The sequence below is a fragment of the Apodemus sylvaticus genome, chromosome 6, assembly GCF_947179515.1.
Source record: "Apodemus sylvaticus chromosome 6, mApoSyl1.1, whole genome shotgun sequence".
Taxonomy (NCBI): Eukaryota; Metazoa; Chordata; class Mammalia; order Rodentia; family Muridae; genus Apodemus; species Apodemus sylvaticus.
The window spans coordinates 57,569,392-57,595,117 of NC_067477.1; the positions used below are offsets into that span (position 1 = coordinate 57,569,392).

Sequence of the window (25,726 nt, forward strand, 5' to 3'; positions counted from 1 at the left end):
GACTCTAATGGCACAGACCGGTAACCCCAGCACTTAAGAGTTGGAGGGGCAGGGTGAGGAGATGAAGTTCAATTAGCGCTACAGGAGTCTGCAGTCTCAAAAAACAAGTCTTTTTGAAAATTCTTTTCTTTTTTGAGAGTATAATATAATTACATTATTTTCCCATTCTTGTTCTTCCCTCCAAACGTTTTCTACCTACTTGCCCCTTTTCAAATTCATGACCTATTTATTTATTTAGCTCTTAGTCCTTTGTATTGTCTTTTAAATTTTTAGTTTTCTACTTTAAACTTTAACTTTCTGGACATTTCAGTAGTAAGTAACCAAGTATTTAGATTATAAGAAAGGTAACTCACTTAAGATTTTTTTCAAAGTAGGTAATCTTGAAGAATAACTTATGTAGGTGAATGACTTATGGAAGTGATTCTTCAGACAAGACATGACCATCTCCTCTTTTCTCTGAAATCTTTATACTACAAATTCGCTTAAGTCAGATTCTTCTTAGATTGAAAGTATATAATCATAATCATCCTCATGAGCTTAGCCACAAGAAATAGTGAATATTTCACTGAAAGCCTTGGTTTAAATTGAATCTAGTGGCTTATTTCTTAAGAAGAAATCTGTTTCAGGAGGGAAATAGCAGATTGCTTCTCAGTGATCTTCAGATTTTGTTTTTTCCATTTTCATATGCCTTAATGAGAATCAAACCAGTTCTTGCAAAAGACCTAAAATTAACATTGGTAGGAAAGCCTTGGAATAGCAATCCAAGATTAGACTTCTAGTCCACTTTTTGGCTTTTTTTTTTTTTTTTTTTGGCTTTTTTGTAATTTTTGGATACTTACATTCAGAAAGTACCCAAAGTCATTGTTTCCTGAATTCAAATGTTCGTTGAAATTAATTGAGGTTCTTAAGATTTTATGATGAAGTAGACTTGAGAGATTTGTATTTCTAATCATCACTAAGTGATATTCACCCTGTTGATCCGTGCATGGACCATGGATCAGAACAGAAATTAATACACTTGATTTTTCTCTACTAAATGAGAAGAGGTAGATTTTTCATATATTTTAGGGACCTTTCTATTAGAAGCCCCCATCTATCTTCCCTCCCTCTTTTCCTTCCATCCTGTTTGTTTTTGAGATAGCTAGTCTTTTGAGATAGTTTGTTTTTGAGATAGAGTACCTGGCCTTGAACTCAAGATCTGCCTGCTTCTGCCTCCCAAGTCCTAGCATTAAAGGTCTGAGCCACCACACTTACTTGAAGAGTAGAGACCTTTGTGTAAAGTACTCATTTTACAGTCTAATAAGCAGTACCAGCCTCATTACACTAATCAAATGACTAGACTTTTCTAATCTATGCAGATTTGGATAATGACAAGGGCTTGTGACTGAGTAGTTAGAGGAGGAAATGATGTAGCATTTGATTTTCTCATCACACAGAGGTAACAAGAAAGCATTTAAACTAAGATGCTAAGTAAGCACTGAGTACATTTGGGCAACTTTTATAGGTTGTAGATATTCTTTGCCTTATATAGCATTAGTTTATAATATTTTCTTATATATAAATGTTTGCCAACAGTGGAAAGCAACATTAAATTATGGATTCTGTTCTGGATAAACTCAAGAATTTGTTTGCTTTAGTGACTAAAAGTGATATAACAGGCCCATGTTTAAAGTTATGGGAGAAAACATACTTGATTTCATCTATGAGGTATCACAGGAGATAAAACTCTGCTATTAACATGCACTGTTTTATAGGTTGAAACTGATCTCTCATCTCCAACACCAACTCGAAAAGCTCTGTTTAAAAAAGGTATTGTATTTCTTTATTTTGTAGCTTAATTCCATTATAATATGATTTCTATTTGATGGTATTAAATCTAACTGGTTCTCAAGTAGACAAGCCTACCGTTTAGTTTCTTGGAGTTGTTTTCAGTTCTGCTAAAATGCCTTGTGTCTTAGTCAGAGTTTCTAATCCTGCATAAACATCATGACCAAGAAACAAGTTGGGGAGGAAAGGGTTTATTGAGCTTACACTTCCACGTTGCAATTCATCACTAAAGGAAGTCAGGACTGGAACTCAAGCAGGGTTGGAAGCAGGAGCTGATGCAGAGGCCATAGAGGGATGTTTCTTACTGGCTTGCTTCCCCTGACTTACTCAGCCTGCTCTCTTATAGAACCCAAGAGCACCAGCCCAAAGGTGATACCACCCACAAAGGGCCCTCCCCACTTGATCACTAATTGAGAAAATGCCCCACAGCTGGATCTCATGGAAGCACTTCCCCAACTGAAGCTCCTTTCTCTGTGATAACTCCAGCCTGTGTCAAGTGGACACACAAAACTAGCCAGTACACCTTGAAATTTATTAATCCTTTTCATTAATTTTTTTCTTTACAGGTTTAGGTGAAAACACTGATATTGCAAAGTATTTCATTGATGATACAGAATCAGATGAAGAAGAGAAAGATTATTACTTTTCCAATTCTGACTGATAGTAAGATGATTTGCAGGAATTTTACCATCAAGCAGAATAAACTTCTTTGTAATAAGGGAATGCAGATTTGTTTCCCAAAGATGTCTTATGTTTGTATGCAAGGTAAAACACCTTATAGAGCATTCCTCAGAATTACAACTTACATCTATTTTGCCTGTGTATGCATTTGTAAATTTTGTTTGTAATATTAAAGTATATAAAGCTTAGTCTCTTGAATATCCAAGTCTGTTTACTTTAGTAATCATGTCTCAAGTAGATTTTTAAATAAAAATTTAAAAGCCCTTAAAAGAGGAGAGGTAAGGGGCTGGAGTGTAGACTGGCGGATACTAGACTGAAATCTTTTAGAATCATGCAGCCTGGTAATACAAGTCAGAGCTCCTTCTCTGTTTAAATTATGTCATTCAAACTGTTTTACATGGTTTTCTGTTTTACACACTTTTTCTTCTGATAGTTTTTCTTAAATTTTTTACTATACATGGATCTGTCTGTGAGGCCTCTGTCTAGTTCATTTCTGTATTATTTTATACATAAAAGGAACCAGAGGACGTGTTCTGCTGTCTTCTGCAGCTCTGCCAGATATAGTTGATAGCTCCATTTATAGGAATGGTGCTGCCATAATGAACAGGGTCTCCCTTCTGACAGCTTTAAAAGGTAACTTTCATCCTGCCATTGTTATAACGTATTGGCATAAGTTATTTGTCCTGTGGCTATAGTATGTATTCATCTACCCTTTGCATCCAGTTAGACTGCTCAAATAAAAATGTAAATTTGTGAAGTATTTACTTCTGGGTTTGTTGGTTTTTTTTTTTTTTTTTTTTTTGAAAATAATGCATTTTGTTACTGCTTCTGAATTTGTTTCCCAAAAACACACTGGAACATATATTGAAAAAATAACTCATTCATTCCTATTTGCCAGATACTAAAGTCTCTGTCTCTCTTCTCCCCAGGTCAGGGTTTTACTTTGTAGCTGGGCTGCCCTGGAGCTCACTATATAGAGTGGGCTTTTTAATTAAGCCAGTTTCTAGGCTTGGTGTTTCAGTCATGTAATTAATACAGCTACTCAGAAAATGGAGGCAGGAGGAACTTCAAGTTTTGGGCCAACCTGGGCAATTTACTAAGACCCTGTCTCAAAAAAACAAAATTGTTCTTATAGAGGACATGAACTTGGTGCCCAGCATCTATGTTTTTACACAATTACCTGTAATTCCAGCTCTAGGAGATTGAGTACTCTCTGGCTGTCACAGGTACTGGACTAAATGTGCACACAGACACACATACATAATCACAAAGAAAAACATGAATAAGTGTTTTTAAAATACAAAAAACAATGAAGTTCTTAACAAGTGGAGGGCGGAAGCTGGAGGTAGCTGTTAGATGCTGAAAGTATCAGGTTCAATTCTCAAACAGTTATTGCTAGCTGTAGAACAAAATAAAGGTTGTCTTAGAGTCACCCTAAACAGAATAAAATGAGTTATCAATATGCTGTGCTGGTTGAGGGTTATAGGTGATCTTTTAGAAGACATTAAATTTCCTTTACAACTAGCATATGTTATTTTTTTAAAAAAACTAAATAGAAATAGAATATATGATTTTGGATCTGAGAAGTAATTGCTATTGCACACCAGCCAGTAGATTTGAATACTTTTTTCTCTGGCTATAACATAGTTTTGAACAAAAGATTAAGAGATCGGTGACATGTAGTAGGTCAGGTTTTAAAATTATCACAGATGACCAAAATTTAGAATTGAGTACTTTTTGTTAAAAAAAAAAAATGTTTGTTTCTGGGTAGTGTTTCTAAATCTGCCAGTGTGAATATGAACAAGCTTGTTTCATGTAGCTGCCCAGCAGCCATGGATGAACTGGGTTACTTGAAAGTGAGGCTGGAAATGAAAGAGGAAGGGGTCCGGGTGGTGGTAGTGGTGGTAATGAAGCCAAGACAAAACCGCATTACTAAGTTTGAGTTAGGCAGTTAAGCTTCCTGATGGGAATGTTAGACATACATGAGTAGTGTGTACTTTTAACCTCTGAACCGTCTTCAGGTCCTAGACTTAGTACACTTAAAATGATAAAACTTTGCCAATCATAGATCATAGTACTTAATTGTTGAAAATATTCCATCTTGCTTTTATGTTCTTTTGAAACAGGTTCTTGTTTGTAGCAAAGGCTAGCCTCAAAATCATGTGCCTACTGCCTTGGCCTACAATGTGCTGGTATTCCAGGAGTTTATTATTTGTGTGGCCACCACATCTTTTTGAGGCAAAGTTTTCCGTGGAACCTGGAGCTCACCAATTTTACCATATTGATATCCTCCATTTTCTTAAGTCCCCAGCTCTATGATTCCATCACTGTATTGGCTTTTACATGGGTATTGGGAATTGTCTTAGGGTTTCTATTGCTGCAATGAAACACCAAAAATCAAGTCCTAGAGGAAAGGGTTTATTTAGCTTATACTTCCAGATCATAGTCTCTTCATTGGAGGAAGTGAAGACAGGAGTTCAAGCAGGGCTTAGAGGCAGAAGCTGATATAGAGGCCATTGAAGTAGGCTTACTGGCCTACTTCATATGACTTGCAAACCTTGCTTTCTTATAGAACCCAGGATCACCAGCCCAGGGATAGCACTACCAACAATGGGCTGGGTCCACTCCCATCAATAGTTACTTACAGTAGGTCTTTTCTCAATCAAGGTTCCCTCCTTTCAGGTAAGTGAGTTGACATAAGAGTAACCAGCACAGGGATGAACTTAGGCTTCAGGCTTGTACAACAAACACTTAGGCAGCTCAACATCTCCCAGCCCTTTGGCTTACTTTCTTAGATGCATAAACCACTCTGAACCAAACACTTCACACAGCCTTGATTTATTCAATAAAAATTTGTTTCACAGTCTAATCAGAATGATTATGGAACATCAAAGGTTTCCTTTTAAAAATAAATTATATAGTCTATAAATAAAAAGGTATATACAATATAAAGATCATTAAGAGATAAAATATTTACATATTTTAAACTACTAATCAAAAACTACAATGATTATTGAAGTACATTAGCATTATGAGAGTTCCTTCATAGCAACTCCAAGTGTTAAGCATGTATCAGATTTCTGTCTTTCCTGGTTAAGATCATTTGGTAACATTTGCACATCAAATAGATAGTGAATATACTTATGGATCTCTTCAGCCTTTTGATGAGTTACTTTTGCACATGTGGAGATTTCTTCAGGGGAACTGAAAACAAAGAGACAATGAGCTTAGTTTTTATGAAATTACTATTATTTTTTTATCATGGCTCATGATAGAGATGTAACTCAGTGGTAGAGCACTTGCCTAGCAGGTAGGATGCTTCATTCAGTTACCAGCACACACTGAAAACTTCCTCATCCTCTACACAAGTAGTTAATAGCATTAGCACAACATCATGGAAACTTGTTTTGTTTAAACCTTCAACAATATACTGGGCGTGGTAGTGCACTCCTGCAATCCTAGCCTTTGGAAAGCAGTTTGGAGAAAGCACGGTCTACATAGTTCCAAGGCTATATAATGGGGCTGTTTAGGTCATCTACAAAAGCTTAAAACTTCAGATCTGCACTGGAATAAACATCTCTGAAATTTTTCTCAAAGGGAAAGGGCCCTGAAGCTGAGATTGGCAGTATTGGAAGACTGGACCTTAAAAGGTAGGGACTTTGGAGAAAGTCCTTAGGTGACTGGGGCTTGATACTTCTGAGAAGGTATGTGGGTTAGTTTTTGCTGTCAACTTCACAAAATTTAGAGCCACCTGGGAAAAGGGAACCTAAATTGAATGTGTTTGCAAAAAGCTTTCTAGAATTATTCTATCTTTATATTTACCTAAGATGACATATAGTACATGTAAATACATTATAAATATAGCTTAAATGATGTTATGCCACTGTGGATGACAATGCTTCCCATAAGAGCCATAGACTAAAAGAAGCCTCCTTTTGAGTAGTTAGGGGAAGATGAGTCTTATAACAATAGAAGCTATTGATATGACCCTTCAGGCCTCTCAGACGTTAACGATAAGCAAGCCCCTAATGCTGAAGACCACACACATTTAGGACCCAGACCTCAGAAGATTCAAGTAGGATCTGAACTGAAAGCTCCTCTCCTAGCTCAACATCATAGTACCAGACAATAGCTCTTTACCTAGACTTGATGTCTATGGACCATAGTGGACTAGCACGGCAAGGTTATCTACAAAGGTGCAATAGTTAGTGGCACTCAGTTTAACTGCCCACTCTACAGGAGAGAAATCATGCCTGATCTATGACCCTAGTCAACCAATTGTGGCTACTTATTAGGTCCTAGATCTTAGAGGAGATCTAACTCATGACTTTACTAGAAAAGCCCAATTCCTAATCATATTCTAAAACTTAGCCTTATACCCACAGCCTTGTACCTCTTAGTCCTCAACAAAGAAGCTTCTTTTGGGGAATGGGGAGGTAGTTGAGAGTACTGGCTACTCTTCTAGAGGAACTAGGTTCAATTCTCAGCATCAATGGTGGTTCAGCTGTTACTTGAGTACCACCTGGGGATTTGACACACATGGGGGCAAAGCATGCATACATGCATAAATACACACATACATATATACACATATATTTATTTATATATATATATATACATACTGTCAGGAGCTATCATAAAAGCTAATAACTAGCAGTTGATCTTCCTGAGCTAAGTCTGCCTTGGATTAAAATCTATGACAGATTTGCTCTGGTTGGCAAAGCCCAGGATAAATTAATTTTAATCTTTGTAGGCTTTAATTTCTCCTATGAAGGCTCCTGACAAAATATACATTTTATATATATATATAATGTATATTTTAAAGCTCTTTGCAGCAGATGGAGATCATTACAGAAAACCACAACAGGTCAAAATGCAGAGATTAACTGATTTTATGGTCCCCAGACAAAGTGGATACAGCTACAATACAATTTCTGCATGAAAGGCTCAAGAAAGTAGGACGAAAAGATAACAAGAGCCAGAGGATCAGGAAATCTGAGATTCTGTCTTCTAGAAATGACAGGGAAGCTACACCCATGGTGACTTAAACAATACCTAAAGAAGTAAATACCAACAGACATACTAACATGGGAGGTAGGAAATCTCTCAGGGCCATACCCACAGACAAAGAACTATAGGGCAACTAATGAGAGGGACAATTACTCTTTTCCAGGAATGGGCCCCAATTAGTTGATTCCAGTGGTCAGCCTGAAATCATACTCATAAGTAATACAGACTCAGAAAGTTATATTTATATACCTTTGTGTATGTGCAATAAACTAGAGGCCATCAATGTGAGAGTGAGAGGAACAAGGTGACAGGGACAGGAAGGAAAGGGTGGGGGGGAATGACACAATTGTATTTTAATTAAAAGCAGAGATACCAACTTTATTAGCAACCAGAGAAATTAGATAGATTTTTAATCTTTAAGACAAGATTTTCACACTCATTACACGGACATAGTATATATGATAAAACAAGGAAAGAATAACAAATGCATACACATGGAGGAATAAACACAAAATCAAGACAACTCCAGGAATTTCTAGATATACAATAATGGCATCTAGTAAGAGTGTGTTAGATAAGATCCCAGACAGAACTCTAAAAAAGGACCATAAACATGTTCAAAGACTAAACTCATTTGCAACATAAACAGCTGAATCAGATAAAGTAATGGAAAATACAAAAGAGGGACATAAGAAAAGCAATAACAAAAACAGTGAAGACAAACCAACCTGAAATGAAAACCAAGCTCCACAGGAAGTCTGGCACTAGGAGCATGGACAGGACAAAGCAAGACAAGGTGAGAAGCTGGACCAGTGTAAGGATAAAGATGAGACAGAAATGACTACACCTAAGCCAGACTTGAACAAGACGGGATCAATGGACATGCTAATGTGCAAGGGGAAATTCTTCCCAGGGTCCATTCACAAAGAACTACAGGTAACTAATGACTCCTGGGAGGAAGAATCTGCCTTCACTAGCAACCCGTCCTCTCATTTATCCAGTATAGACTAGTCAGCCGTGCAACAATATACAGAGAAAAACAGTTCAGCAGGTTGTCTTTACATACATCTATGTGTGTAACAATAAATAGGAAGGCTATCTGGGAAGGGCCTGGGATAAGCTTGAGGGAAGATAGCTGGGAGAGGCAAGGGGGTGAGGGGTAAGTGATGTAAAAATAGTGAGGTGCCAGTGGGAATTCCAAGATCACATTCTCAGCAACTCTGGATAAGCATAAAGAAAGGAGAAATTAGTCATAAATAAAGGCACTTTCATTTTTTATCATCAAGATAGGTAAATGTGTCTGCTGCAGATCCTGATCACTTAGGATTCCCTCAGGATTCACATGGTAGGAGAGGACCATCTGCTTAAAACTGTTCTTTGACTTTGATATGTACGCTGTGGTAGGCAGAGAGATGCATGCGCACGCAGAAAAACATACATACATACATACATACACACACACACAAATGCAATTTAAAAAAATAGTAACCATTAAAAATACTAGTAAAATAGACACACCTGTTAGCCATCTTTTTCACAGATGAGAACTGGTGACACATGTTTAAGGCCGTTATATAACTTATATTTGGAATACTTAAATAGAATGGAAGCGCTTCACACTGACGAGTGCTTAGCACTGTGGGAATATGAATACCAACATTCTTTCTTTGTTCCACCAATGACAGCTCCTTTAGTAAATCTGCAGTTTCTTCTTGTCCAGAGCTGAAAAGGATTCGGATTCCAGCCCCAACTAAGGCAGTCAGCAAACTGTCATAGCACTTCGTTCTTCTAAACATTTTTGATATGTCCCCTAAAATTTTCATATTCAGGGAAAATGAAAAGTTTAAATCAGGGAGAATAGTTGATATACTTTTATTACAGAATTTTAGCATCCCATCACTAAGTTAGTGAGTGGTACCTTTTACTAATGAGAAGCTACAATTAAGCTTTAAATTGATTCTCCAATATCTGATCTGAAATTAACTTACAAAAAAAGGTCACTCGATACTGACTTAGTTGATATTAAATTGTCTATTTCTTCCAGTGACTAAAAAGATAACCTGGATGGTCTTCTAATGTTGCCTTACATTAAGCTCATCAGAAAGTTATTTTTTTAATACTTTTCATTAAGCTCATCAGAAAGTTATATTACTTTTCACTTTGTTCCAACTAGGGAAAGAACAACAACAGATGGAGCACATTTCTGAAAGATGCAGTGGCTTATCCCAGACACAACCAAGGTACACAGTAGTAATCCACCATGGAGCGTGAGGAAGGAAATGCTGTCCAATTTCCAAACCAATGTTCTCACAAATCACTACTTCCTTCTACTTAAGTTTCCTAACTTTTCCATGATAGCTTTCAATAGCACAGCTTATTTCATCCTTAGAACACTGTGAGATGAGCAGTGCAGGCAACCATCTCATCAACACTAAGTACTTGTCATTCAGTGAATAGTTTGTCAATGAAATCCCAACAGAGTTGTCGAGAAACAGAAAACAGATCTGCTGGCGCTACATCCCCAGATGTTTTAACTGTTTTTGTCAGATCCTCCAATGATTAAAGCGTTTGTAGGCAACCTAGGCACCTACTTCAGTGACTTATGTAAAGGCAGTCTTACCATGACCTATTTCAGTGACTTATGTAAGTGCAGTCTTACCATGTTTAGGACGAACCCTCCTTTCTCCCTCATGTACACCATCACTTGTGCAATTGTGTACTCAAAATTACACAAACACTCACTGCCCTAAACTAAGAAGCTGTGCAGCCGAGTGGCTCAGCTCTTCCTACAAACCTGACTCCTCCGATCTGAGCCCTCTTTCTTCTCAAGGCTGTACTGTTTAAGGAATTCATCTTTTCTTATGATTGGTCTTCTCCTTTGGTTTCTTACTGTTCAGCCTTCATAAGCCTCATTAAAATACAATGTCTAACAAAAATATAGTGGTACTAAATATGAAATGACACACTCAGACAGCAGAAGAATGAACTAAGCCATAGTTAATTTGGTTTACAGTCTTACAACTATTTGAAAATACAAACCTGCTTTTTCTCTGTCTTTTTCCACAATCACACATATTCTTTGAAACATGCTCTGCAGACGCTGGATCTGCTCGATGAACTTTTTCTTAGCGGTATTACTTAACATTTCAGACTGGGACTTCCTTTCTACTACCATTCGGTTGCTTACGATGTAGTCACAGCCATTAAGAGGACAAATCTCCACTTGTAACCCATGAACCGCTCTTAGTGAAGAGATTACTTCCAAACCGGTAGTGATTTCACGACTGTCTACAAGAATGCAAGCCCTGTTTCCTTCTTGTGGATGTCTAGGGGCTGTGTGTACCTCAGACACATGTAGTAGTGAAGTAGAACAGGGTGCTGCTGAGCTGTCACTGTGCTCTCGATCGTCAACCTGAAAGAGGGGAAAGCACTGGTCACAGTCCAGCTGAAGATGCATCAGTGCATGAATGTCACATGTGATGCTGGCTGTCTCTACTGAAAAACCTTATCACTTAAACGTTACCATAAACAATGTAACTAGATAAAACAAGCCACCACTCTAACAATTCAAAGTAAAGTCACAGTTGACAACAATCAATAGTAGAATAGAAAGTCATGATGAGGGCTGGAGAGATAGCTCAGTGGTTAAGAGCACTGACTTCCTCTTCCGAAGGTCCTGAGTTCAAATCCCAGCAACCATGTGGTGGCTCACAACCATCTGAAATGAGATTTGATACCATCTGAAATGAGATTTGATGCCCTCTTCAAGACAGCTACAGTGTGCTTACATATAATAATAAATAAAAATCTTTGGGCTGGAGGGAGCGGGTCGGAGCGAGTGGGGGGGCAGAGCAACCACATGGTGGCTCACAACCATCTGTACAGCTACAGGGTACTTATATACATAAAATATATAAATAAATCTTTTTTTTTTTCCGAGACAGGGTTTCTCTGTGTAGCCCTGACTGTCCTGGAACTCACTCTGTAGACCAGGCTGGCCTCAAACTCAGAAATCTGCCTGCCTCTGCCTCCCAAGTGCTGGGATTAAAGGTGTGTGCCACCACCGCCCCGCTAAATAAATCTTAAAAAAAAAAGTCATAATGAAATACAGTGAAGTCTACAACCAAGCAGGGAAGAAAATAAAATTTCAAAAGGAATATATATTTTTTAAGCTACAGAAAAGAATGTCTTGATAACATGAAGCAGACTGAAATACATCTCAGAAATAAGGACTCAAGACAAAATATTGAAAAACTATGAGACTGGATAACCAGAAACTCTTTCTAGCTGAAAAAAAAAACCTTAATTGTGTTTGGGTTTCTCTGCTCTGTAGTAGAGAACCCAGGGCCTCTTGCATGCTAAACAAGTGTTCTACCATTAAGCTACATTTCTAACCCTTGAGTAACATTTTTTTCCTGTGCTTTTTTGTGGGGTCGGCAGAAATGAAAAGGTGGTAGTAGGGACTGTAGCTAGCACCTTGCACATGCTAGGCAAGTACTGTCCCACTAAGCTGTGTCTATAGCCCAGTAATGCTTTTGAATCTAGTTTTAAAAGTTGGATTATTACATGGGTGCATGCCCTTGTGCACATGTGGACATCACAGGACAATTCGGAACCAATTCTTTACAGTAACTTTTCCATAGGAACCAAGGATCAAACCCAACAGACTTGCAGGGCAAGTGCTTTTACCCATGGGGGCTGTCTTGCCCACCCCTAGTAATGCTCATGTGTATGTGTATGTATATGTGAATGTGCATCACATGTATGCAGACAATGGTGCACAAAAAGGGCAGACAAGGGTATGTGAACCCCTCAAATGGAAGTTACAAGAATTTCAGGAACCACTAAAAATGGGTATTGGGAACTGAACTTAGGTTTTCTTCAAGAAAACAAGTGCTCTTAACTGCTAAGCTATCTCCAGTTTCTTAAAAAAAAAAAGCTGAAGATGTAGCACAGGGTTGGCACACATATCTAGTACGTGCAGGCTCCAAGGATCAGGCCCAGCACTGTAAAGAAAACAATAGATACATGACTAGCTGACATCTTAGAGGTCAGAAACAAAATAAGAGCCCTGGAAATGAGCTGAGTCCAAACAAACCTGAGTTCTCTTAGTCAAATCCATTAAGAATGAGTTCTTTATGTAGAGATGATATGTATACCCAGACCTGCGCTTTTAAAAAAAATTAATGTAAAAAAAAAAAAATCAATGGGCTGGAGAGATGGCTCAGCAGTTAAGAACACTGACTACTCTTCCAGAGATCCTGAGTTCAATTCCCAGCAACCACATGGTGGCTCACAACCATCTGTAATGGGATCTGATGCCCTCTTCTGGTGTGTCTGAAGACAGCTACAGTATACTCATATTAATAAAAATAAGTCTTAAAAAAAAAATCTAACATTCAGTGTAAAAAATAATTCTCTTACATGAAAGCAGAAAGCAAGAACTAGTTAGGTGGAGACAGAGAATCTTTTTAAAATCTGATCCACCAGAACCCTTTAGCCCAGTGGTATTGAAGCCAAGGTATATATAATATATATATATATATATATATATATATATATATATATATATAATACCTATACAGTTGCCAAAATCCCTCAATAAATAACCACGAGTATTCTCAGATCAGAAATGCAAATGGTCGAATATGATTTACTATGAAAGGAAAACTGTTAGAACTTTATGTTAACTCCATTTCTCATTAGATAGATTAAATTCTGTTGTTGCGGTTTAAACAGTCAGGACTTCTAAATTGTTTGTAGAATAAACAGCAAAACCCTATGAAAATGTTAGAAAATCCAGGTAGTGGTGGCCCCAGTCTTTAATCCTAGTACTCAGGAAGCAAAGACAGGTGGATCTCTGAGATCAGTACTACCTTGGTCTACAGAGTTTTCTTCCAAGACTACACAGAGAAACAACACAAACACAAGAATTAAAGGGGAAAAAAGATTGGCTGTATATGGTGGGAACAACAACTTAACTGAAGCAGGATAACAAGTTTGAAGTCAGCCTGGGTTAAAGGATGAGAAGCTATCTCAAACAAACAAAACAAAAGAAACAAAAACACAACCCAAACCAAACCAAAATAAATTACAAATCCAAAACCCAAAAGAACTTGTATGAAAACATCAAAGGTTGGAGATGCAGAACACACAGGTTTGATCAAAGACACTACACACAAGCAGAATGAAAGATTAGGAACAACCCAAATATACATCGATATTAAATGGTTGAAAAAAAAGAAACAATCATACAATAAGGATTATAGAGAAAAATAATGTCTCTATTGTATAAACCCTAGGACAGATATTTAAATAAAGAAACAAGTAAAGAAAAGTGTGCATTAGACACTATGATTAAAAGTGTAAATGTATCTTCCTATGTATTTCACAAAGTGAAAATACAAATGTACCTATTTCAAATTATTTCCTTTCTATAAGAGTAGAGGATATAAAAACAGAGGCAGGGGCTGGAGAGATGGCTCAGTGGTTAAGAGCACTGACTGCTCTTCCGAAGGTCCTGAGTTCAAATCCCAGCAACCACATGATGGCTCACAACTGTCTGAAATGATATCTAATGCCCTCTTCTGGTGTGCATGAAGACAGCTACAGTGTACTTAGATATAACAATAAATAAATATTTAAAAAAAATATATCGAATAAAAAAAAAACAAAAAAAAACCAGAGGCAAACTTTGGTTTTATTTTATATATTTTAATTTGGGACCTTGTAAATAGGTCACATAATAATGGGGTTTAATTTAAAATAATCTGTAACAAATGCAGGGGGAACCTTAAAAATCCAGCCAACAGCAATCAGTAATTTGTAAATAATTAATTCTGTAAGTGAAAAGAATTGCCATGATAAAAACTCATAAATGTATTCGTTAATTGTACTGTTTTAAACTGTGGGTGTGTATGATAACTGTGTGAGTGAAGAGCTAGTGCCACATGTAGGTGTGGGTCAGAGGCAGCTGTCCCTCCACTGCCGTGCGTGAAGCAGGATCTTTCTTGCTGTTTTTGCCATGCTGCACACTGCAGCCAAGCAGTGTTCGGACCTGACTCAAACCATTTTAGACATAACAGTTCACACTGGCCTTTAATTGATGGGCCTATGTGAAGCTTATAGTTGTAGAATTTCTTAAGATTAAGGAACCTCATAACAGAGAGAACATAAGAGGGATTGTGGTCAGCATGACCCTGCTCTGAGAAAGATTTTGTGTCCTGCTTCATCACGCTTTGTCATATTCTTTTATATGACAGCACTTCTCACTGAGCCAGCCTGCCCAGGTTCAAGTTTGAGGTTGATCTGGGCTACATGAGAACCTGCTTCAAAACAGTTTTTTTTTCATTGACTGAGTGAGTTATTTAGTATAAACTTCAACACACACACACACACACACACACCAAATCAACCCTTTTAAATAAATCCTCAATGGCACTTTCATTCCTTTTCATACATACCTTCCACTGAAGTGGGTGGTTCCCACACTCCTTCCTTGACTCAACATCAGTACATGGTGGGGAAGCAGACTGGATTGTATTAAGGCTCTGAGCCTTCATGCTCCAGGCTCCAGGAACAGCATCCATTATATTGGCCGGCACCTGTTGTCTCTGCCGGGATGACTGGTTCCCTGCTGGATCAGAAAGGACCATGGGCTGCACTGAGGACCCAGACGGCCCTGCAGCACCGTGCTGGCCCTGCTGTGTGAGCTCCTCAGCAGCGCGGTCAGCACTGGAGTGCTTTCTGTCCTTTGTGGCGTTTTCTTCCTCACTTGAATCATCGTCAGGTAAGATAATTCTAGACAATTTCTTTCTTGACCGTGTGTAGTTTTGTTTCTTGTTCATTTGTTTGAGCTTTACAGCATATCGGGTTTTATATCTTATGTCCTCATCTGTAAAGGAATCTTTAGTTAAGTTAAAATCTACACAAATTTCTTCTTCACTTGATTGGCTTTTGCAAGACTCTTCTTCATCAACACAAAAACTGTCCTCTAAATAGTTTTCATCTTGCTCAGGAATCTGTAAGAAAAACAGGCAGAAATATTTAAATTTATAATTAGTCCGAATTTACATTCTTTGAGGCACTAATTCTTATTCCATTCAATGAATATCTATCAAGTGCATTCAGTATGAAGAAAAATGAGGACTTGAGAAAGAGAGAGAAAGAGAAAGGAAGGAAGGGAGGGAGGGAGGGGGGAAGGAAGGAAGGAAGGGAGAGAGAGAGAGAAAGAAAAGAGAAGAAAAGAGAAGAAAAGAAAGAAAGAGAGAGAGAAAGAGAGAGAGAGAGAGAGAGAGAGAGAGAGAAAGAAAGAAAGAAAGAAAGAAAGAAAGAAAGAAAGAAAGAAAGAAAGAAAGAAAGAAAAAGAAAGAAAGAAAGAAAAAGAAAGAAAAAAAGAAAGAAGCAAACAAACATCTTGCCTTCTAGAAATTTATAGTCAGTTGCAGGCAGGCAGACTAGTGTAAATAAGAAAATCTTGTGCCAAGTCCTTTAGAGTAAGAGATGTGAACAGCTGTATTATCCAGCAGAATGTGGCCTACAGATGAAAGCTATCCTATCCATGCATGCTGTGTGCTTGTACTCCCACTTGGAATACTCGAGGCGGAAGGATGTCGCGTTCAGGCCCAGTACATGTATGTGGGTAACAGCTGCCTAGTGTGTGGAGAGATCCCCAGGGCTGCAATTGGTAAGAAAACAGAGATCAGCACGAGCAACACAGAAGAGGAAACCCAAGGGGAGGCAGGGGAGGCTCTGGTGACATGTGGCACTGTGGATGCGTGGCAAGTGTGGCTACATAGTAAATTCCTATCACAGGACACCAATAAGCGAAGAAAGGAAAACCTACCTATAATTTCTAGAAACATTTTTATGAAAAAAGAAATACAAAAAAGTTAACTAGAACATGATCAAATTCTGCTCATTTTCTTTAAACTAATTCTTCCAGATGGAAAAGAAATCCATAGTAAAATTATCCAAGCTAGCTTTGACTTCCTAAGTTTAGAAATAAAATGGAAGCTTTATTAATAAATAGGACTGTACTTCAAATTGCAATCAAGAAAACGTCCACTATTATTCTGAGGTATGTACCTGTGAGAAAATGTTCATGTTGGTATGCTTCTCACGGACCATTTTGTACTTAGTACTCATCAATGGACTACGTACAGATTTCAGGTAAATAGCTCTCATTTCAGAATCTGTAAAGATAAGAATTAAAAATGAAGGAGCAATGTCAGTTACATGGAAATTTTCATGACTAAATCTGACTATTCCAGATTTACTTGGCTCAACATTAAGCAAAGAGAAGACACACACACACACACCCAAATGTATATTTGTATGTATAGATCAGTTTGGGCAACATAGTAAGATCTCATCCAAAACCCAAATACAACTCAGTACTCCAGAAATGGAGGCAAGAGAAACCATGGTTACACGGCACCTTGGATCCTTAGCAAGTCTGAAGTCTGACTGGGCCACACAGTGAAATCCTGTTCTAAAACACCAACAAAGAAATAAGAGATCCACCTATAATTTCTAGGATAAAATGTTTTTATGAAAAATTAAATTTTAAAAGAGAGAAAGAGAGAGAAAACTCTAAAACCAATTATTTAAAATGTTGTCAAAGGCCAGGCGTGATGGTGAATGCTTTTAATTCCACAGTCAGGAAGCAGAGGCAGGCAGCTCTGAGTCTGAGGTCAGCTTGCTCTACAAAGTGTGTTCCAGGCAAGCCAGAGCTATGTAGTGAGAGTCCATCTTTACAAAAATTAATTAAAAAAATGCTCAAAAGAACAATAATGATAATAATGATGAAAGTTTTACCTAGGAATTCACTGTCTAATTGGGCAAACAAAGCCATTCAGCAATGTGGATTAATAAAAGTGATTGAGGAAAACACTAACCTTACTAAATTTGTAAGAGGAGGAGATGTGCTTTCAGAAAACAATGTGGCTAAATAACATTTGAGCACGCACAGTACATTCAGAGTGAACAAGTCAGACTGTCTATTTCTGAAATGAGATAAGTTCTGATTGCCTCATCAATATTGTAGCCTTTTCAGAAATCAAGTCTGTGTTACCGACTCTGTCTCTGCAGTCTGGTGTACTTTAGAGCAGCAAAGTTTCCCAAGGACCATGGGAGTAAAGGGAAAAATGTGCTTTTTGACAGTTTTCCACATTTTTCATAGCATGTAAAATAAGGCTTAGCTGGCTCTGTACTCAAGTCAAGCAATCTGTTAAGATAACAGCAAGCTCAAAGGCCCTCAGGTAAGATTCAAAAACAACAGCAGACTCAAAGACCCCCAGGCAGCAGAGCTCCAGGACTACACAAGGACTTGTGTCATAGAAGGGAAGCAGGCAGTGCAGACCAGTTAGGCCCCAATCTGGCCTTGTCAGTACAATGTCCTTACAATGGAAGGGCAGCTAGAGGACTCTGCACAATACAGAGTGGCTCCCTCCAACAAAGACACTGGTGAGGGACAACTATTAAACTCTGGCTAGCAAAGCTCACAGAATTCTCAGTAGGCAGCAGGAGCAAAGTGATATGGGGACTTCTGCTCAACAGCTGAGCCCATGCAGTGGCCAGAACCAAGAGGAAACACCTAGTTCTATTTAGGCACAGCACTTTTCAAAGAAAAGACTTCAAAGCTTTTTTTAAATTTACAAAGAAATTCTTGTTATTTTCATGTATGGTTTAAGTACCTTTTACTTCAGCTTTTAAAAACTGTAAGCACCAGCTTACAGTAAAAACCTGTAAAAAAGTAAAAAAAAAAAAGTAAAAACCTGTGTTTCCCCACTTTCCCCTTAACTAGAAATTATTAATGTTCTTGTCTCCTAGAAGCTTTTCAGTACATTTTCCTTTCTAGTTGACTGCTTTCTTCTCTTGCTGTCTGAGATTTTTTTTAAAAAAGTACTTCTGTAATCAGGTATTGTCGTGATAGCTTTTTCATGCTTTTGTTTTGAATGGATGGTGATCCTGCTCTTCATTTTCAGAAGAGAGTTTCAGGTGGGCACTGAACCCTGGTTAAATGAACATTTGATGCCTGAGCCCACTGGGGTAAATCTGGACATACTTGAGTACTCAGCACCTGTAAACAAGTAGATCTAAAAACAAGTATTTCAGAATTTAAATGAAAGTGAACAAACAAAAGGGTTTTTTTTGGGGGGGGGGGCGGGGTTGAGACAGGGTTTCTCTGTATAGCCCTGGCTGTCCTGGAACTCACTCTGTAGACCAGGCTGGCCTCGAACTCAGAAATCCGCCTGCCTCTGCCTCCCAGAGTGCTGGGATTACAGGTGTGCGCCACCACTGCCCAGCGCAAACAAAAGTTTTATACATACTGAATTTAATCCCTATAAACTTAAGTTTCTGAAAGCCATCTTTTTAATAAAGACTACATAGACACTCTGAAATTACCAAGTGTCATTTACCATTTATAGCCTGTGAAAGCTGGGTGCGGTCATTTACAAAGTCGAGAAGCGAGGAATCTTGCTCGTTCCCAGAGGCATCATCCTCATCTGATGAGACACAGCCCGCATCCTCTCCAGAAACCTCTGCTTCGTCGTCTAAAAACCTCCGAGCTATAGTCTGTGGAAAAACAAGAAACATAAAGATACCCCACGGAGATGAAAAAAAAAATTTTGTTCACAGTTGTTCTGGGAAGTGTATTTTTAGGTTTTTATTTCAAAAATTAAATTTGCCTGTAATGGTATATATTAAGGTGTACAGTGTGGCATTTCAATACATGTGTATAATGTGTAATGTTGAGATGATGACACCACAAGGACCTTACACATACTTGATGTGGGAACAACACTGAACAACACAATTAACTGTGACCCCAAGCTGCCAAGCTGCCTACTAAGTTACAGACACTGTTGCTCTTACAGAAGCCGCTTCTTGTCAGTGCTTAAACACAGACACACAGACAGACACACACACACACACACACACAGAGAGAACCCCCAAAACAAACAAATAAAACAAGATTAAAAACTATATAAAATTTTTATAATAATGTTAGATAAAGCAGCACTTAAGACACTAGTTGGCTGCTGGATGTTTTCCAACAGTCTACAGAGATAAAAGTTAAGCTTAGGCAGGAAAACATTGAATATAAGAAGCACTGACTAAATAGGAAACTGTGCTAATGACTGCTTTTCAAATACTTAAAATAATAAAGATATGGGAAATGTGGGATCAGTGAGCTAGCGCCTCAGTCAACTTGAGGAAGACTGACAACTTGAGTTCCATCTCTGGAAGCCATGCTTTCTCGCTGTGGCACGCACCAACCCCTGCCACACAGACAAAGCGATGATGTCATAGATTAGTATTATTTGTTCTTTTATTTAGTTTTGTTTATCCTTTTTTGTTTTGTTTGTTACGTTTTAGTTTTATGCCTGCATATATGTCTGTAGCACATGCATGTCTAGTGTCTATGAAGGCCAGAAAAGGGCATCAGAGTCTCTTGAAATAAAGTGACAAATGGTTGCTGGCCACCATGTGGTTGCTGGGAATTGAACTTTGGTTCTCTGCAAGAGTAGCCAGTGCTCTTAATCACTGAACTATCTCTTCAGCCCCAATTTTTATTGTTTGTTTAAGAATTTTTTTTTTTTTTGGAAAAGCAAATTCCTAAAACTCAGGTCTGGCTCTACATTTTCTTCAGTTTGAACAAAAAAAATTCTCAATATATTTCAGTTTCTTTATTTAATCATTCAAAATAACACACCACTAATAAGATAAAGTCAGAACACAAAGAAAAATAAAAAGTAGTACACTTTTGAGATTTTTTAATTCCAAAAAAACTGCAAAATTAGTGGGAAAGTACTTCTTTAAAGAAAAATGTGTTTTCAGGGCTGGAGAGATGCCTCAGGGATTAAGGGCACTGATTGCTCTTCCAGAGGTCCTGAATTCAATTCCCATCAACCACACAGTGGCTCACAACCATCTGTAATGGGATCCCATGCCTTTTTCTGGTGTGTCTGAAGACAGTGACAGTGTGCTTACATACATGAAATAAATATATCTAAAAAAGAAACAGAAAAAAATATTTTTTAAAGAAATGTGTTTTCAGGGCTGGAGAGATGTTTCAGCACTCAAGAGCATTATCTGCTTTTCCAAGCACCCACATCGTAGATTGCAATCATCTATGATTCCAGTTCCACCCTCTTCTAGCCTACGTGGGTACCAGGCACATATATGGTACATAGATACAGATAGGCAAAAGCTTTTTCAATTCTATCTATCCACCTATCTACCTACCTACCTATCTATCTATCTATCTATCTATCTATCTATCTATCTATCTATCATGTGTTTACATAGCATATACACATATACATGGATACTAATACACATGTACATATTTGTATGTAACAAATATATATTGAAAAGAATAAGGAAAGATCACCTTTATTTGAATCCGTTTCTTTTGGGCTTCAGAGCCTTTTCTGGTATTCCCGTTACGATCCTTGAAGTGTTCCAATCTTAGACTCTGTCTGTCAAAATTCTCACTCTCATCGTCGCTAGATGATAATTCGGACTAGAAAAAGTTAGTCAACACAATACTTACATAAGAAAGGAAAACCTAACTGGATTGATTTAACTTATTTTTCAAGAGTGATTGATTTTAGTTTTATTTTTCCTTAAGTATTCTACTTGTTCTCACCAGCTAGACCCTAAGTGTCCATCAGGTAACAGCAGTCTTACTATACGCGTTCCCTCAACTTAGTGTTACATCAAATGTATCTGGTGAAAACTTAGTGTTACATCAAATGTATCTGGTGAAAACTTAGTGTTTTCTGTAGATTTTCAAGGATTTGACAAAAGACAAAAGTTCATCCAAACATATTGTTCAGAGGATTCAGAAATTCTCTGAAATCAAGAAACTTACATAGCAGTAACAAATTTTAACAAAGACCTCCAATTACTTTTAAATTTTGTCTAAATTTTAATTCACTTTTTATAAGCCACTAGTCATTTTGGGTAGAGAAGAATGTTAAAGCAAGTTTTTAAAATGAATGTATGAGTATATACGGTTAACATAGATTGGTGGTAATTTTAATTAACTTTGTCCAAATGATCCATTAGCAGAAGTTCTACAAGGTATCACCTGCTGATATTTTCTACCACAGTAAAATAGAAATGAAAGACACAGATACTATCTAAGCATGAAGCAGTTAGAAGTTCAAGACCTTATAGTGTAGAGGTGCAGCTGCCCTCCTGGGCCCCTTGAGCTGTTCATTCTCTGGACAGCACCTGTCCCCACAGCTGCTTTGCCAGCTGTGTCATCTGTCCTCTCTCAAGATGCTTAATACATACAACTTCTAATGATCAGCCTAAAGGCTGCCTCTTTCCTATCTCCACTTTGAAAATTACACCTCTGTAACCGGTTTTCTTTTTTATTAATTCTACTTCTGTTTCTTTATTATTTATATTTGTTATCAGCAGGAAAGCTTATAATGAATTCTTTCTTTAGCAGAAGTAGAAATTCTAATCACATAAGATATGGTGTCAACTGTGTGGTGGTGGTGGTGCACACTTTTAATCCCAGCACTCAGGAGACAGAGGCAGGTAGATCTCTGTGAGTTCATGGCCAATTTGGTCTACAAGATGAGTTCCAGGAGAGAGAAACCTTGTCTTGAAAAACAAAAACAACAACAACAAAAAATAGTGTCTCTTGTTCTGCTAAGCATATACTTGCAAGATCACATAAACTAATTTTTTTCTTCTGCGCATGCTTTTTCTTATATTACTTATCCTAAAGCACTTTAGGTTACTGTGGCTGAAAAGATAACTCAGCAGCTAAGAGCACTGACTGCTCTTCCGAAGGTCCTGAGTTCAAATCCCAGCAACCATATGGTGGCTCACAACCACATCTGTAATGAGATCTGATGCCCTCTTCTGGGGTGTCTGAAGACAGTTACAGTGTACTTACATATAATAAATAAAGAAATAAATCTTAAGGAAAAAAAAAAGAGTACACATTGCTCTTCCAAGAACCTGAGTTTCGTTCCCAGCACCCATGTTGGGTGGCTCACTACCACTATGACTTCAGCTCCAGGGCCTCTGATGCCCTTTCTTGCCTCCCAGGGACAGGCACAGATGCGAACAGACACCCAGACATCACCCCCCTAACCTCCAAGGAATACAAATGCCTGTAATTTACTTACCCTAAGAACTCTGGGCCTTTTTACAACATGAATAGGTGAATCAAGGTCATTGTTTTTCGGATCCTAGATGAAACAAACAGAATGGCAGCGTAAGATATAACACCGTCAGGAAGGGGAGAAAGGCTTCACCCGACTGCAGCATGGTGGGGAATGGAGGACTTACCTCAGGGGACTTCAGGACATTTCCTTTTGGTTTTTTAGTTTTTCTCAGGAAAATATCATCTTCGCTTTCACTAGTTAAGTGTTCAACTATAATTGAAAAGTGAATCTGGTCAATAGTAAAAGTTACTCCATCACAATCATATTAATGATGACCATCAGAAAAATTTCCTAAATCTCTTAGTCTCATTACTTATTTAACTTTGTAAAAGGTCATCAGACCAGGCATGGTGGGGTATATCTTTCATTTTAATATTTGGGAGGCAAGGGAGGCAGATCTGTGAGTTTGAGACCAATCAGTCTACAAAGTAAGGCTAAGGTCAACCAGGAATTCACAGTGAGACTCTGTCTTAACAAAACAAAAAGATCACCAGAAGTTTGACCAACATAATCAGCAAACAGAGCGAGTTCTATAAAACAGTGATGGAAAAATGGTTCAGTAGTTAAGGGGACCTCATACTCAACCAGAAGACCTGAGTCTAGTTCCTAGCATCCATGCCATGCAAGTCGCAATGGGCTTCCAGGGACAGACAGACATCTGCCATATGTTCACAAAGACATGTATGTATGTATGTATGTATGTATGTATATACACATACATATATACATATAAATTTAAAAAAATTTTTCTTAAGTATTTAAAAAGAGAACAAAGGAGAATAAAAGACACTAGTTTGCTAATAAATACATATTTAAGAGCCTGGCGAGATGGCTCGGTAGTTAGAGCATTGGCTGCTCCTACAGAGGACCAGGGTTCAGTTCCCAGCACCCACGTGGCATTTACGACTTTCTGTTATTCTATTTCTCAGGAATATAACACCCGATTCTAATGTCTAAGGACACTACATGCATGTGGTATACTGTCAGTTATGCAGGCAAAATACTACTCACATACAGGAAATAAAGATAAAACGTATTTAAAATGAAGCCCAAGAGAAAAGGCAAACATGATTTTATTAGCCCATATTTCTTTTAATGAAACATTCACAGTGTGTGGGATATTCATATGGTACAGCACATATAGGGAGATCAGTGGACAACCTGTGGAGTTTGTTCTCTGCTTGGTAGGCCAGACTTAGTTCCTAACCAAAGCCTTGGGTGGAGCTGGAGTCTGGGGTGTGGCGTGTGTGGTGGGGTGTAACTCAGCTGGTAGAGCATGCACAAAGCCTTCCTTGATATCTTTCACCAGCACTAACAAAACTGGGAATGGTGCTAAGTAAATCTGCTGTGGCTGCCGAAGCCTGTAATCCCAGCATCAGGGAGAGGCAGGAGTGAAACTTCAAGGTCACCCTCTGCTTCACAGGAAATACAAGGGCAGCCTGGGTTCATTAAAAAACTAAAATACTTTTAGGTAAATATAAGATATGTGTGTGTGTGTGTGTGTGTGTGTGTGTGTGTGTGTGTGTGTGTGTAAAATTAAGAATGAACCTGAAGGAACTGGGTATGGTCTCTAGAACCTATGGTAGAACAGAACTGACTTCCACACACTCAAACTGTCTTACGTGCACCCCCATTTTCCCCACAGCATATACTGTATACACTGTTGTGGTTTGACTGAAGATGGCTCTGTAGGCTCCTCTGTTTGAATACTTGGCCCCCAGTTGTGATAACACCTGGAAAGGATTAGCAGGCGTGGGTATCAGAAGAGGTGTGCCACTGAGACAGGTGGTAAGGTTCATAGGCCCACACCATTCCCAGTTAGCTCTCTGCCTTGTGCATGTGGGTCAGACGCGAGCACTCATCTACTTCCAGGCACCAGGCCTGCCATGCTCCCAGCACGATGGTTATGGACTCACTTCTTAAACTGTAGGCTCCAGGGAACTGTCTTCTATAAATTGCCTTGGGCGTGGCATCTCTTCACAGCAAATGAAAAGTAAAAAGGTAAAGTACACACACACACACACACACACACACAGCTAAATTATTTTAAAAGAGAATAGAAATTAATGTGGGCTACTAAGTTTGAATTTCCAGTACCCAAGTAAGAAGCCAAGCATGGCTGTGTGTGCCTGTATTCCCAACATCAGGGAAGATGGGCAGCAGATATTAAGACCACTGGCCAGCCAGCCTAGCTCAGACAGTTCAGTGAGAAACCCAGAATCAAAACAGGCAGAGGGTGACAGAGGGAGACACGGGACACTGTCCTCTGACTTCATGCACATGTACAGGAGTACAAATCTGCGCACTCATGTGCATTCGAGATATACACATGATCATATGAAAAGTACATCTTCCAAACAAAGCCCTGGCCCAAGGGTTGATAGCAACCTCAATATCCTGAGCCAGGTCCATTTGGCCACACTTGGATTCCTGACTTGCAGAAACCCAAGGAATGTTTTTGTTCTAAGGTTTGGGGGCAGTTCACAGTGTAATACCACACATATCACACACATTGTGATTATCTAGAAAGAAGAAGCTGCAGCTACAAAAGCCTAAGCCAATGAAGTCACTCTGGGGCAACCGGGATACAAACTGGGATGATTTGGGTGGGTCTGCATGACTTAGGGAATGCTTACAGAGAAGATTACTGGGTTAAGGGAAGTTATTGGTGAGAGCTAATGGAAATCTTCCTGAGAAAGGAAATCCCTTAGAATAATGTCAAGAAAGGCAATGCCCCAGTGAAGAACTCATATCCAAGATCTGTAAGGTATAAGCAGCTATTATTGCTGCTACAGCAAAACAAATGAGACAAACTCCTTTTAAACTGGAAGCAGCTAGAACTTACTGTTTTTGACAATCCCCAGCCTCTTTACATGACAAAAATACTAAAATTAAAAAATCTTCCATTCAAACATCAAGTCCTTGGGAAAGACCTCCAGAAGTTCAATGCTGACACCCAGCATGGTCTCTAGCAGGCAGACAAAAGGCACCTTATGTTTTTATGG

The 25,726-nt window shown here is 38.4% G+C and overlaps 2 protein-coding genes across 6 annotated transcripts in view; one reads left to right on the plus strand and one right to left on the minus strand.

Annotated features, from left to right (window-relative positions):
- Window positions 1-3,272, plus strand: part of Mis18bp1 (MIS18 binding protein 1) — a 56,133-nt gene extending 52,861 nt beyond the window's left edge. The window contains exons 15-16 of the mRNA XM_052185766.1: window positions 1,755-1,809; window positions 2,394-3,272. Coding sequence (XP_052041726.1) covers window positions 1,755-1,809; window positions 2,394-2,488 — 150 coding nt within the window. The 3' untranslated portion in view covers window positions 2,489-3,272. The remainder of the gene's footprint in view (window positions 1-1,754; window positions 1,810-2,393) is intronic.
- Window positions 3,273-5,339: 2,067 nt separating this feature from the next.
- The window catches only part of Fancm (FA complementation group M), a 59,180-nt gene continuing 38,793 nt past the window's right edge, over window positions 5,340-25,726 (minus strand). Inside the window, exons 15-23 of one of the 5 annotated variants that reach the window (XM_052185767.1) lie at window positions 22,846-22,931; window positions 22,683-22,745; window positions 20,921-21,052; window positions 18,942-19,098; window positions 16,606-16,712; window positions 14,982-15,539; window positions 10,558-10,930; window positions 9,037-9,328; window positions 5,340-5,712 (exon numbers count right to left, since the gene is read on the minus strand). In XM_052185767.1, coding sequence (XP_052041727.1) covers window positions 5,538-5,712; window positions 9,037-9,328; window positions 10,558-10,930; window positions 14,982-15,539; window positions 16,606-16,712; window positions 18,942-19,098; window positions 20,921-21,052; window positions 22,683-22,745; window positions 22,846-22,931 — 1,943 coding nt within the window. In that variant the 3' untranslated portion in view covers window positions 5,340-5,537. Of the gene's footprint in view, window positions 5,713-9,036; window positions 9,329-10,557; window positions 10,931-14,981; window positions 15,540-16,605; window positions 16,713-18,215; window positions 18,265-18,941; window positions 19,099-20,920; window positions 21,053-22,682; window positions 22,746-22,845; window positions 22,932-25,726 lie in introns of those variants that run through there. The other 4 variants (XM_052185768.1, XM_052185769.1, XM_052185771.1 and 1 more) reach the window with 4 other exon arrangements.